This window comes from Callorhinchus milii, unplaced genomic scaffold, assembly GCF_018977255.1.
Source record: "Callorhinchus milii isolate IMCB2004 unplaced genomic scaffold, IMCB_Cmil_1.0 Scaffold14, whole genome shotgun sequence".
NCBI lineage: Eukaryota > Metazoa > Chordata > Chondrichthyes > Chimaeriformes > Callorhinchidae > Callorhinchus > Callorhinchus milii.
In genome coordinates, this window is record NW_024704755.1 from 14,629,656 (window position 1) to 14,644,522 (window position 14,867).

General features: G+C 45.3%; 1 protein-coding gene across 3 annotated transcripts; it reads right to left on the reverse strand.

The window, feature by feature from the left end:
- Positions 1-273: 273 nt before the first annotated feature.
- LOC103185918 (mixed lineage kinase domain like pseudokinase) lies at positions 274-13,575 on the reverse strand. 3 transcript variants are annotated; one of them, XM_007904676.2, is made up of 11 exons: positions 13,153-13,575; positions 8,817-9,294; positions 8,277-8,384; positions 7,624-7,795; positions 7,097-7,194; positions 4,786-4,921; positions 3,994-4,078; positions 3,117-3,262; positions 2,640-2,689; positions 2,353-2,493; positions 274-1,312 (listed from the first exon to the last, which is right to left on the reverse strand). In XM_007904676.2, exons 2-11 carry the CDS (start codon positions 9,283-9,285, stop codon positions 1,266-1,268), a joined length of 1,452 nt encoding a protein of 483 aa, XP_007902867.1. In that variant the 5' UTR covers positions 9,286-9,294; positions 13,153-13,575; the 3' UTR covers positions 274-1,265. The 3 variants fall into 3 exon arrangements, with proteins under 3 accessions (XP_007902867.1, XP_007902865.1, XP_007902866.1); XM_007904674.2 differs by having other exon boundaries at positions 7,624-7,810; XM_007904675.2 differs by lacking the exon at positions 13,153-13,575 and having other exon boundaries at positions 7,624-7,810; positions 8,817-9,394.
- Positions 13,576-14,867: the final 1,292 nt, after the last annotated feature.

Here is a 14,867-nt window from a genome sequence, read left to right on the forward strand (position 1 = left end):
AGTAGGGAAGTCTTGCTGCAACTGTATAGGGCCCTGGTGAGACCACACCTAGAGTATTGTGTCCAGTTTTAGTCTCCTTATTTAAGAAAGGATGTACTTGCCTTGAAGGGGGTACAACGTAGATTCACTAGGTAGGTACCAGGGATGAGGGGGATGAGTTAGGAGGATAGGTTGAGCAATTTAAGCCTATATTCTCTAGAATATAGAAGAATGAGAGGTGATCTTATAGAAACCTATAAGATTATTAATGGGCACGACAGAATAGATAGTGGGAGACTTTTTCCCCTGGTTGGAGAAACTATAACCAGGGGTCACAGTGTTAAAATTCAGGGTAAGCCGGGCAAGGTTGGGGGGGGTGAGAGGTTCTGAAGGAGCTTGAACTATGAGGGAGCTGAGTGGAGGGAGTGGCTGACTAGAACGAGTTCTCCAAGTGGAATTTTTATAAGCAAGAGAGATAAGGCGCAAGGTGGAGCAACTGCAGGAGAGAGTTTCAGAGAAAGGGGGAAAAGTGTCTGAAGGCTCTCCCACTGATGGTGGGGCAGGGGAATGAAGTAAATTGAAGGGGATTGCAGAGATAGACAGGGTGGGGTAAGGCACACAAGGCATTTGAAGGCGAGGGCAAATCATGAGGCAAACGAAACTGGAAGCAACATAATCAAAGACTGAGATTGTAACAGACAAAAAAGAAATGGTTTAGGGACGTTGTGCGTTTGGTGCGTATGACCGGTGTGGAGCTGTCGACAGGGTGTCCAGAAAGTCCTCTTATCCTCCCTGTTACAAATCAGAAATATGAGACTATGGAAGAACAGAAACAAGCTTTCAGAGATGTATTTCGTCTCAGCACCCCATCGTGGTATGGAAGATGTGGCACCGAGCATGGCAACGGATCATTAGCTGCTATGAAAACAATGGCGCTCACACACACACACCGCAATCCTCTGGACGTCTAAATTCAGTTAAACAACAATTTATATAGTGCCCTTCACACAGGGTAGCAACCCAGATTGCTTAAACACTTACACCAAGTAAAATTAATTACTTCTAAATACAATTATCATCATTCTTCCACGTTTCAGTTGTTGGTCAGTGTCCTGTGGGAGGGGGGGTGGGGAGAAATCATGGGGGTAACATGACTTTGTGACACAAGAAAACAGCAGGGAGGAATGACAAGATGAGGGTGTCTTTAGAAGATGGCACGTAAACATGGCGTGGCGACACCTGGTGAAACGATATTGAACCGCACACTGGCTACCACAGAGAGGTAGCTACTCGTTCAATGTTTGCATAATGTTTGCGAGCCTGTCGACAATAGCTGAAAGAAAGTAGAACAAAGAGGTGTGAGATACGCTGGACATGTCCCTGGAGCAGCAAAACCAACACTCATATTTATCTATTTGTTGGGAGGGTGAAGAGGCTCATAGTCTGCAGCTACATGGAACATTGAGAGCACTATGTGGAGTTCTGTAGCACAGAGGTTAGAGAACTCAACTTGCAAGCGAGAGGACCCAGGTTCGATTCCCAGTAAGGGCGAAACACTAGGAAGGTTTCCCTGAAGCGGAAGCTTTGAGACATCTCAAATGTAAGGATTATTATATGGAGCGTCAACAAACCTGGACATCTCTCCCATCATCATCATCTCTCCCAGTTGGCATCTGAACCAAAATACTAGCCTATAAAATACACAGTCGCCATACTTACAACAAATCCATGGGGTATCGCGGCTCAGTAGCTGCTGGAAAAAAGGTATTGATTCGGCGCGGACTCATCTGGATTGATGCCAGGCCTGTGGGCCACTTCTTGATACACCAAAAGTGGCCCGCGCCAGTGTAATAATAATAATTTTTGCAATTGATATAGGCCTTAACAAGTCATCGAGACGACTTAAAGCGCTTCACAGGATATACTGTAGTGACTGTATAGTTTTCTGGGTGAAACACAGCAGCCAATTGCGCACCGCAGTGTCCCCAAAACATTCATGGATTGAGTGACCAAATTTTGTTAAGGGATTATTACCCCCAGAAAGCGATCTGCCAATCTACTAACAACCGGGTTCCTACTTACTGCTAGGTAAGCAGAGGCGTGTGGAGTAAGGAAACTTGCCTAAGATTTCACCTTGCTTGTGAATCAAACCTAATTCCTCTCGCCTGCGAGGCAAGTGTTCTAACCAATACGCTACAGGACTCCACATAATAAATGAAGAAAGATTCAATAAAGAAAAATGTATTTGGTTGGCTGACCAAAAGATTGGCCACCAACTATCTCGCGTTCATGAGTTCACCACCAGCACTAAGTTTACCATTCACATAGAGTGAGCAATCAGAGGGATCAGACCATGGTAAAGGCATCACCCACCTCCAATTGTGGGACGCTCAATGGGATCGAAGGAGCGGCACTCATCAATCAGTTCACGGAGGTCTTTGGGACAGTCGTCCGGGAGCGGTTCACGGTATTGCTCTTCACGGACCTTTTTATCGAGGGCCTCATCAGTAATGTCTGTCGATAAGAGGTCCAGAGGTAGGGTAGGGCAAGGCCATGGAGAGAGTTGAAGGTGAGAATGAGAAGCAGATGTTAAGAGGCTTTTATAAATGGTGCAGAAAGAAATAAAAAATGCTGGTCTTACTCTAACGGTTGGGACTTACCCTTGAAGGGTACTTTACGACTGGCTATTTCCCACAGGACTATCCCGAAGCTGAAAAGGGGAGGGTGGAAGGGGGAGAAAGGAAGATTAAAACCAATCAGGGAATGATCATCTGTCAATCATTCATTACTTCTCCACTGAACTGCTGGTGACACCGTCTTTATAACTGCCATTCACACTCACAAATTGACACTGACACACACTGCCAGTCACTCACACACAGTGACACAGACATCCATTCTCTCACACAGCAACACCGGCACAAACTTGTCAGTCACTCATGCACAGTGACACACACTTGTCAGTCACTAACACAACAGTAACACACAAACATGAAGAGTGTCTGTGATACCCACTGTCAGTCACACATACCAATAACACTAAAACCTTTTCTCGTGCTTTCACATTTGGTTCAGCTTAAATATTGCTTAAATATTCTCGTGTAACCAACCGCACACTTAATGTACCCAATCCTCACCTGTAAACCTCACAGGCCTTGTCATATGGGTAGTTGATGTCATTCAGTTGTTGTGGTGAAGCGTATGGCATCATTCGACCCACTTGCTTCTTGTGGATGTTCCTTCGAATCGAGGTTTCTGTCCTTGCTAAGTCCAGTCCTCCCAGCTTACCACAGGAAAGGAGAGAGAGAGAGAGTGAATGGGTGGAGCAGGTAACCGGGTCTGGAACCTGCATTCCACACTGATGGGGATGGGGTCGGGGGGAGCAAGATACCAGAGGCTGAATAGAGCCGGGAGTTGAGATCCCTTGACCAAGGCAGAGGTAAGGGAGCAGAGTGGGGAGGAGCAAAGCCATCACAACCCACCTACCCGGTGACCTGTTCCACCATCAAAATTAAGAATAAAAAAAAATAATCCTTATATCCTGAGGGGTCCCATAAGTGCAGTGGTTAGCACACTAAGGGAGCTGTGTGGAATAAGGAAACTTGCCTAACGTTTCACCCTGCCAGGTCCTCTCACTTGTGAGGCGAGCGAGCTAACCACTACCCTGCAAGATCTCCAAATATGCAGTGGCACCACCAGCACTGTGATGGGAGTGTCAGCCTAGACTATGTGAGATCAATGTGTCAGCATGGGGCTTCTGACTCAGAGACAAGAGTGCTATCAACTACGCCAGGCTGACACCTCATGAGCATCACAGGAGGATTTGGGACTATTAGCCCCCCCTATAATCCCTCTTGCTTACCTTCTCACTGTAACATTTAAATTTGGAACCAAATTTGATTTCAGAGGAATGTAAAAGCTGGAAATAACATTTCTGCATTGCAACCCCTAATATTCCAATCCGTAGCAGCACCAGGCTGCTATTTAAGGTGTTAACCATCTCTGTGCACTAACCTTAACTACCAGACCTTTGTCAACCAGGAATCTCGTGCTGTTAAGACAACAGTGAAGTTTATTCGTCTCCTCTGTCTGATGCAGCCTGCAACACAAATTATAGTAATCAGGAGCAAGATCACTGATGATATTTCTCCCCCCATGAACGTCCTGGTGAAATTAGCAGCTCACTAATTGAGCTGGGGACCCGCACCACCACCACAACAACAACAACAAAATTACATTTATAGAGCACCTTTCACATCGGGAGGACGTCCCACCACTCACTGTGTTTATAAAAAGACTCAAAAAGAAGCTTCCCTGACACGCAGACAACAAATTAAATTTGTACAGTGCCTTTCACGTCGCAATTGGCTGCCATGCTTCGCCCACAAAACACAGTCAATCTACTTTGCAATCTGTTCTGTGAAGCGCTTTGAGACGTCTCAACGACATGATAAGGCGTGATATCAAATGAAAGGATTGTTAAATCAGAGCACAGAGACTCAAGCCAGGAAGCATTCATTCTCAATCCGCACTTTGGGCACTGATCTGGGCATCCTATAAGTGAAAGCTCAGAAATTCAGTTCAGTCCTATGGCTAATTTAAATTTTCTATCACCTTCATGTTCAGCGAAGATCCAAACAACACATGCATCAAACAAAACGGTCCCATTCCTCTATTGCCTTTCTTAATCTCATTTCACCCATAAAATATACCGTCAATTTACTTTACAGTATATTCTGTGAAGAGCTTTGAGATGATGTGATAAGGCGCTATATCAAATGCAAGGATTATTATGAGTAGTAGTACCTGTATAATCCTCGGGCTGCATCCAATGACATCTGGACACGCTCCTTCCAACTGAGAGGTCGCTCACTCTGCAGCACATAGCTCAGGCTCCCCAGGTCACAATATTCCATCACAATGAAAAACACAGTGTTGTCACCTGAGTGAAACAGAGACAGGCCGATTATAAGACGACTGATCAGAGGTCAATTGTCTGTAACCCCGCTTACTCGGATGGTAGAGTGAACATACACGCTTTCATTATGTTGAGGCTTGACTATGCAAACTCATTGCTTGTTGGCCTCCCCAACTCCTCCCTCCATGGGCTGTAGATTATCCAGAACTCTGCAGCTCACGTCCCTCCCGCACTCAGTAACCTCATCCTCGCCCAACTCCACTGGCTTCCCATCATACAGAGGAACAGTTCAAGATGCTGGTCCTCACCTTCAAAGCCCTCTATGGCCTTACTCCCCCCCTAACTCTGCGATCTTCTAACCCCCTACCATCCTGCTCGCTCCCTCCGCTCAGTGGGCTTCGGCCTGCTTCATATCCCCCACCTCGCTCGCCCCACTATTGGTGGGCAGGCCTTCTGCCACTCTGCCCTCACCACTGGAACTCCATCCCTCAGTCCCTCCACCTCGCCCCCTCCCTTGCCTCCTTCAAGACCCATCTCAAGACCCTCTTCTACGACTGTGCTTTTGATCTCTCCGCTTCCACCCCAGCCCTCCTCCCTCCCCGACCCCCAGCTTGGGTCCGAAACTCTGTCTGTCCAGCGCCTTGGGACGTCCTCCCGATGTGAAAGGCGCTATACAAATGTAATTTCGTAGTTGCTGTTGTTGTTGAACATGACTGACGGTGAGAGCACAGTTTTGAATCAAACAAGGAAAACACAGTGAGCTCCATTCTGTTCTCTCCCCTGGATTCCTCGGTTGAAAGGCAGCCCGAGCAGCTGTTAAGAAAGCAACTAATGCATTTTCATTTAGAATGAGAGCTAACTCTTTAATAGACCTCTGATTGATCAGAGATTGTTCACTGATTATGTAGCTGAGGTATAACGTAGCGTATTGCTCTGAGGAGAACTTAACACATTCATCATCAAAATCCCAGGCAAAAAATCACTGACGTTCTCTTCTCTTTCCTGTTCCACTACATACACTATTCATTTTCACACAATTTTGAGACAGGTCAGACAAGAGAGCGAAAGACTGCACACTGGATAGTGCCTTCAGTGCCCAAGACCATTAGGTAAGGATAGGCGTTGGGCCTCGTGGCAAGTGGGAGCAAATGTACAGGGATCAGAAGGTGTTGGATGGACAGGGTGTTCCTTCCTGGTACTTTCAGTCCCAATTAAAAAAATGAGAAGCACAGTCAGAGTACGTGCAACATGCCACATCTCATTCTCAGTGACGCAAACTCAGTAAACTGCTAACAGCACGAAAGGTAATAATATTCCTTGTATTTGATATAGTCCCTTATCACGTTATCGTTAAGAAAACATCTCAAAGGGCTTCACAGAATATACTGAAAGTGATTTGGCTGTATATTTTGGGGGCAAAAAGTGGCAGCCGATCGCGCACAGCACTGTCCCACAAACAGTCAAACAGTTTTTGAAGGGATTATTACCCCCGGAAAAGCAATCCACCGATTGCCTAACAACTAGGCTCCTAACAAGGCTCAGTGACGAGTTATCAGGACTGGTGAGTTAGACATATGTATAAATACTGTACATAAATAAATGCTTCCGGGATTGACAGCTTGATGCATTAAGTGGTACTGACAAGTTAAGATAGGTTTGAGTGCTTTGTGTATTTTGTGGGCGAAACGCGGCAATCAATAACGCATAGCAGTGTCCCACAAACAGTCATGGATTGAGTGATCATGTATATATATATATATATACTTTGAGGGATTATTAATCCTGGGAAAGCAATCTGTAAACAGAGGGCTGTGGAGTAAGGTAACTTGACTAAGATTTCTCCCCACTTAGGATTCGAACCCAGGTCCTCACGCTTGCGAGGCGAGCGCGCTAACCACTACACTATGGGACTCTACGGGAGTTACCGGAAGGCTGCAGGGAGGGGAGGAGAAGAAGCTGTGAATGATTAAAATTGAGAACACAAATGGGAAAAGAAGGAAAAGATTTTCGATGCAATGTATAGCAGGTTCATAGAATTATACAGCACAGAAGGAGGCCACTCGGCCCATCGTGCCTGTGCCTCTTTGAAAAGAGCCACCCAAATCAATCACATTCCCCCGCGCTCTCCCCATAGTCCTGCAAACTTGTCCTCCCCAAATAATTTTCTAATTATCTTAGGTTCTATCCTCACAGGCTCACCTATCTGATGGATGCAGATCCCATAAAACCGGACAATGTTCGGTGAATTAAAGTAATTCATCGTTTCAGCTTCTTTGTGAAAAATTTCCCGAATTTCCCTGGAACGAAACAAAAAAACACAGAACATTAAACAGCTCCCTCAACAGATCGGCAAGTTTAATTGGGAGGGTCCCATGTGTCAATTTGTTATTAACTAGAGAGGCACTAGAAGGCATATTAATGTTCCGTCCTGCCCGGTAATTGAATCTGGGTACTCCAGCTTGCGAGGCGAGTGCTCTAACCACTACGCTACAGGAGTCCACAATGGAGTATCAGATTAATTATGCGACATTAATTGCTGACACCTTAATTTTAGATGCACAATCAAGGCCCGTTCTTATATTAATAATGGCGACTTGGACAAGTGACTGGTGCATCTTTCTCAGTAGAAGGATGAAGAAGTCAAAAACCTCTAGGTGAAGATGGAGAAAAACTAGGAAAAAAATTGTCATAAATCTTTGCGTGTGAGAAAGCTAATCCATACTTACTCCACCTCAGCTGAATTGGTGTGAATGAAGCGTTTAATGGCGACTGGGAATTTCTGGTATGTCCCCTTGTAAAAAGTAGAGTTGGCTGTTTCCAGGAAGGCTTTATTGTTCATCTGGATGTCTCCCCACTTTATTTCTTTGATCTTCACTGGAACAGACGGTTTCTGATGATCTGCAAGAGAGGAGCCTGGCAGATCGTCAGGCCCAGGTCAAGGCCCGGAGGTACATAATAATAATAATAATACATACATTTGACATAGCACTTTCTACGTTGAGAGGATGTCTCAAAGTGCTTCACGGGAGCCACTGTAAAGGTCAGTCAATGTGTGCTTTGTGGGTGAATGTGGCAGCTAATTTGCACACAACAATGTCCCACAAACAACCATGAAGTGAGTGACCAATTTTATTGGGGGGATTCTTGGCCAGGACACCAGGAGAAACTCCCTTCTCTTTTTGAATATACATGGAATCTTTAATGTCCGCCAATTGCGAGGTAAGCAGAGGTGGGTGGAATAAGGAACCTTTCCTAAGGTTTCGGCCCATCCAGGAATTGAAACCGGATCCTCTCACTTGTGAGGCGAGTGCTCTAACCACTATAGTAATGCCAGTTTACGAGATTCTTCGTTTTACAATCTCCATCTCTGAACACTCACTCGACTTAACCAGTTGCTTGATTTCCTTCACATCCTCTTTCAGTTCCGCCACGCCAAGATTTGTGCTCTGCAGTCTCTGGCAAATATTATGGTCTCTCTGACATTGCTCTGCAAAGTAAGAGAAGCTGTTTATAGACTCGGATTTGCTTAATTTCATACAATCATAAGGAACGGAGTGCATCCGAAAATCATCGTAAGAATAATCCATTCACTTGATATAGCGCCTATCAACAATAATGTCCATCAAACAGAATGTCGGAATCGATCCAGCCTTCTGTGGTGGTCTCGGTAGTCTGGTTCCTAAGCCGGGCAGGTCCGCAGTAGTGCAGGGCACTGCTGATGACAACACAGCCAACCTGGCTCATCGGCAGATCTTGGAAGGGCAGAGCAGTCACTGGGGGTAGGGAGTCACTTAGGAGCCTTACCATTATTAATAACAATAATAATAATAATAGTGAAGATTATTTGCAAAATGTTTGCATTCCTGAAATATTCGATTAACACTAAGTAAAAATTATAGAGAAAATGTCATCTAATTACCTTGGTTCATTTCCTTCATCAACTTATCCAGATCTCTCGCATCCTTTTCCGAATCTTCCTTATCCTCCTTCTTCCTGGTTTCTGCCTTGAAGATGCTTTTCAGTTGGACGACCTGTTCAGTCTGCAATGCTAAACCCAGGGCTTGAGCTGCATCATTCAGCCTCTCGTTCAAATGCTCGAAATGATCCTTGAATTTGTACGCATTGAACCATTTGCAGAATTTGTGCCCTTCAGTGAAGCGCTTAATGTAATGCTCTGTTCCCGTCAGTGTCTCCACCAACTCTTTCAGAACCTTCCCTATGTCAGTGAAGTCTCCGGTCAGCTTCTGCTCCGTAATGGTCTTCACAGATTCTGTCAACACTTCGATGCGAATCCTCAGACGTTTGCATTGGTTGCGATTCTCTTTGACTTCATCACAGAGTTTGTAAATAGCTAAAGCAAGACTACAAATCTTGTCGACACATTCCATGCTTGCTACCTGAAAAGCGTCATCGGAATATCATCGTAAGAATAATCCATTCACTTGATATAGTTCACCTCTCCGATCTGCTAACCGCTTTTCAACCTGTCCGCTCCCTCCTCTCAGCCGGCTCCAGCCTGCTGCATGTCCCCCGCCCGACCCACCCACCATTGGCAATCGGGCCTTCAGCCTCTCTGCTCCCACCCTCTGGAACTCCATCCCACATTCCCTTCGCCTTGCTCCCTCCCTTGCCTCCTTCAAGGCACATCTCAAGATTCCTCTTTGACCGTGCCTTTGGCCACCCTCCTACCCTCCACCCTTCCTGACCCCAACCCGCCCCCACACAGGTCCTAACCTCTAATTCCTGACTGTTCACTGCCTTGGGACGTCCTCCTAACCCGAATGGCACTTTACAAATGTAATTTTGTATGGTATTGTATAGCGCCTATCAATAACAATGTCTATCAAACAGAATGTGGAAATTCAGCCAGCCCTCTGTGGCGGACTCGGTAGTCTGATTCCTGAGCCAAGCGGGTCCACGGTATTCCAGGGAACTGTGATGACAGCACAGCTCTTGAGCATGACTTTGAAAGGCAGACCAGGCACTGGTGGCAGAGTCATTCCACTCAGTTCCTGTTAACCCTGCAAGCCAAAGCCCTAATGGATAGGGTGGTCCTATCTGGACAAGCAGCGGGAAAGCCAGCCAGACAGCGATATCAATAGCAAGCTATGCAGTTTTAGCTGGTTAGACTCCAGCAGTTACCCCATCCCACACTCTGAGGTCCCTAAAGCTTGGCACTTGCCAACCTGCGCATAATACTTTCTAGCATTAGGTAAGCAGGATGTGTCTCTCCATGGAGAGAGTGCGCATTCCATTCCAACAATATCTCTGAAATTTCCATGTACAGGTGGGATACATGGAATTCTCAGCTTGGTTTGGATACTCTTAAGCACAGTGATGGGTTTCCACAAGTGTCAGGCCTACCCCAAACAAAATCAACACCAGGAACAAATTTACATTTGTATAGCATGTTTTCTATCTATCTATTCTTGGGCGGACATCCCAAGTTGCTTAACAATACTGGCTTGGCCTTCGAGATCGTGATGGGAGCTGACGGGGAGCAACGATGACCCAAAGCAAAGTCAAAGAAGTCAAAATGTCTCAAAGCAATTCACATACTTTCCTTAAGGTGCAGTGACAGACTTGTAAGCCCAGTGTGGCAGCCCAATTTGCGCACGGCAATGTCCCACAAACAGCCGCAAAGTAAATGATCAATTTTATTTGGGGAATTGTTGCCCAAGACACTGGGAGAAACTCTCTTCTCTTTTCGAATAGTGCCACAGGATCACTAACATTCCGCTGAACAGACAGTGCTTCTGCCCCTGGAACTAACTAAAGAGCTCTATCAGGACATGTCTACCGTTTTCTACGAAATTGTTCATCGCTATCGAGCACCTCAGTAGCCACGTTAATGTTTGCAAACTTTGAAGAAATGACCACAGATTTCCTGGCCACCACAGCGATTAAATTCAATATCCAACTCAATACACAAAAGACAATGAATCTGAGCTTCCAAATCTCTCTCTCTCTCCTTCTCTGAAGTAACGTGACTTTCAACATTCTCTCAAACACAGGAAAGTGTTAGAATATACACTTTTTGTATACTGCTAGAATCATAATAGATGTTGTGAATGGGTTAACTTTTAAGTTAAGTGTGGAGGGCAACTGGACTGACAGTCATGGGATAGGACACATCCTGTTTTCTCTGTTTTTGAAAGAATAACAGACAGCTTTGGAAAAGGGCAGGGGGTCACCTCTTACCAGTAAATGACAACACGCCCACAGAGATAACGGTCCAAGGTACCGGTCGACACAGGATCTCGACTTAGCAATACGTCGCTAATTCTGAGAGGGCCGAGCGACAGAAGGCAACCCTCAAGAATAGCAACTAATGAGCAAGTTGCTTAAACTAGAGGACCTTGGTTCCATCCCGGGTCACGGAGACAAGGGTATGGGAGATGGGGCCGTCCCGGGTCGCGGAGACAAGGGTACGGGAGATGGGGCCGTCCCAGGTCGCGGAGACAAGGGTACTGGAGATGAGGCCGTCCCAGGTCGCGGAGACAAGGGTACTGGAGATGAGGCCGTCCCGGGTCGCGGAGACAAGGGTACGGGAGATGGGGCCATCCCGGGTCGCGGAGACAAGGATATGGGAGATGGGACCATCCCGGGCTGCGGAGACAAGGTCGGGAGATGGAAGACTGAGAGTTAGAAACACTAAGACTGAGGATGTCAGATGGAAGATTGAAAGCTGTAAGCAAGAAGACTGAAAGCATGAAGAATCAAGCTTGTGTGTTGTAAAGACACAGTGTTGAACTCAAGATATCTACAGTGATATTATTCTGTTATAAGGTCTGTTGATTATACCGGCCTTTGGTCTGACCCATCGGGATATTGGGGAATAACGAACGAATAATAATAAAACAGTCAGGTATCTGGTTAAAGGAATTAGACTTTAGTTGCATTAGTTGTTATTTCCTTACAGATTTGGCTGATTTTATTTTCTAACAATTTGGGATTCGGCAGGATACTCTGAATTAATACACTCGGCATTTGACGTGTTTATGAGTCCGGTACGACCGTAACTAGTAAATATGGGACGATGGCCGTGCCTGCGGGCAATTAACCGAGTGTATTAACCCATTGGGATTCTTAATATTAAAGAACCAATATAATCCATTCAACGAGTGTCTCTTATTTGGATTTTCTAACAAAAGGTTATAGTCCGCTCGATTTGTGCAGTCGATTCACTAAACAAAGGTGAACAATTGCAATTCCTTTAAGGAATATTCTTTCGGTTTCAAAGGTTTAGAGGAAAATATTTTACTTGAAACAAAGCCAAAATGAAAATTAAACAGGAAAAAAAAATCCACTTTTTTGGGGGACAGCCTGGTGTCTGACACAAGTGGAACCCCTTCACCATGTTTGAGAGTATCCAAACAAAACTGAGAATTCCATGCATCCCACCTACACGTGGAGTCCTGTAGCTCAGTGGTTAGAGCACTCGCTTTGCAAGCGAGAGACCTGAGTTCAATTCCAGACAGAGGACGAAACCTTGGGCAAGTTTCCTTACTCCACACACCTAATAATAATCCCTCCAAAACCAAAAACAATAATAAAATTAGTCATTTTCAATCTACGACTGTCTGTGGGACATTGCTGTGCGCAATTGGCTGCCGCGTTCGCCCACAAATATACAGTCAATTCACTTTACAGTGTGTTCTGTGAAGCGCTTTGGGACGTCCTCCCGACGTGAAAAGCGCTGTATCAAATGCAAGGGTTATTATTATTAATTGATTGTTGGAATGGAAGCCGCACTCCCGCCCTGGAGGGCCACACCCTGCTTACCTAATTCCGGAAAATATCAGGTGCAGGTTTCGCAAGAGCCGAGGCTTGGGGACCCCAGAGTGTGTGTTGGGGTAACTGCTGGAGTCTAACCAACTAAAACTACATAGCTTGCCTTTGCTAGCACTGTCTGTCAATGTTTCCCACTGCTTGTCCAGATACGACCACCCTACCCATTTGGGCAGCGTTAACAGGAGCTGAGTGCGATGACTCACTGTACCCAGTGACTGGTTTCTCTCACTATGAGTAAGAAACTGAATGAAACAGACACAAGTGACCAGAAACCACAAAGGGTTTAAAAACTAATAATACTAATCCTTACAAAAATACCAGAATAAGAGGTTTGGAGTGCTTTGATTGTAAGTATTTAGTCTCTTCCTTACCCCCATCTCCCTCCCCACACACTATCCCATCATCCTAGGACAAGGTAAAGATACTACAATGTGCTCAGATTAAAACAACTGGAATCCTACCCAGATTTTGCCAGTCAGCTCCACTGTGTAGAAACAGGCCCTCTCTTGACTTCCACGGCACTGCAGATGGCCAGCGTGAGGCAATCAGGAGTTCTGAGTGTTTTAGTACAGAGAAAAAGGACACTTTGCCAGCACTGATCGCTCCGCACCGCTGGGAGCGAGCGCACACTGGATCCTACTCAGTTCCCAGCCGCTCGCTACTTCTTGAATTTTCAAACTCTCCAACTGTACAACGCGTCACTGAATCCTGAATCTCTTCTAGGAAATTGCAGTCAGACAGGCTGCCAATCAGATCTGCCAATAATCTGCCCTGCCTGCTGGGGGTTCGTGTCTCTCTTCCTGTATTTAACTCTCGACAACCTCAGGTTCAGCCTTACCCCAACAAAGAGGTAACACTCACACCTCTGAGGCAGTGGGTTCAAACTCCACATTGTGATGCTATTGGGGGTCAAACTCCACATCATTATAATAATAATAAAAATAATAAATCCTTACATTTGATATAGTGTTTTGTCACATCTTCTAGATGTCTCAAAGCATTTCACAGAATATACTGTAAAGTGGATTGATTGCATATTTTGTGGGCGTAACGCGGCAGCCAATTGTGCACAGACAAACAGTCGTGGATTGAGTGACCACATTATTTTTTTTGATGGGACTATTACCCCTGGAAAAGTGATCCGCCAATCAACTAACAACCGGGTTCCTACTTACTGCTAAGTAAACTGGCGTGTGGAGTAAGGAAACTTGCCTAACGTTTCGCCCTAGCAAATTGTTGGTCGGGACATCGGGAGAGAGAAATTATCTTCTCTTTTCGAATAGTGCCAGGGGATCCTTAAGGATCACTTAAACAGGTAAACGGTACTTTGGTTTAATATCTCATCAGAAGATGTGCTGCACTTCAAACAATGCAGCACACACCCAGCGCTCCACTGGAGTGTCATTTTAGATCGCTTGATATCCAAGTAGGATAACAATAATCTGCAAAGATATAAAGTAGAAGGAACGCCAAGGGAAATACTTTTGTCTAAAATACTCCAGAATCTGTGTTTGACAATAAACCCATGGAATATATACATTGTTTGATACAAAATAAGGTTTATTCTCCAATATAAGAAACCTGTCATGGTGCAGGCCAGTGCCCGACAAGCGGAGGAAGCGGACAGGCTGATATGGGTGTTAATAGTTCAGAGAGTTAGGGAGGAGCACAACTTTAAAAGTGAACGTTAAAAGTGAAGACGAGGATTTTAAACTCGATCCTCTGGGGGACGAGGTGATCGGCTCACAGAGCTTAGAGCGGGAGAGGACACAAGATGCAGAGTTCTGAATAATTGGATAGCTTTTAAAGAGCTGGCACAGCCACGGTGGGCCGAATGGCCTCCTTCTGTCCTCACCAGGACTCTATGATTCGGTTCTCTGGCTGCATGGTGCTGCACCTGAGACCCTCTTTCGACACGTTTTGGTGCAGCAACCATCATGTGTTTCATTTGTAATCTCCTAAATCTCGTTAGTTCTGCTTTCCATTTTAGTTGTTGCTGACTCTTTAGTCGATTTGTTTCAGTGTCACAACATTTCTAAGAAATTAGGAAAAAGTTAACAAAAAACTTTTTTTAGCCTTTGTTTGACTTTTTTCTCAAATTCTCTTGGTCCACCCCATCCAGCCCCATTCCTGTAAAACACTTTTAAATGAAGGGTGCTTTATAAATGCAAATTCT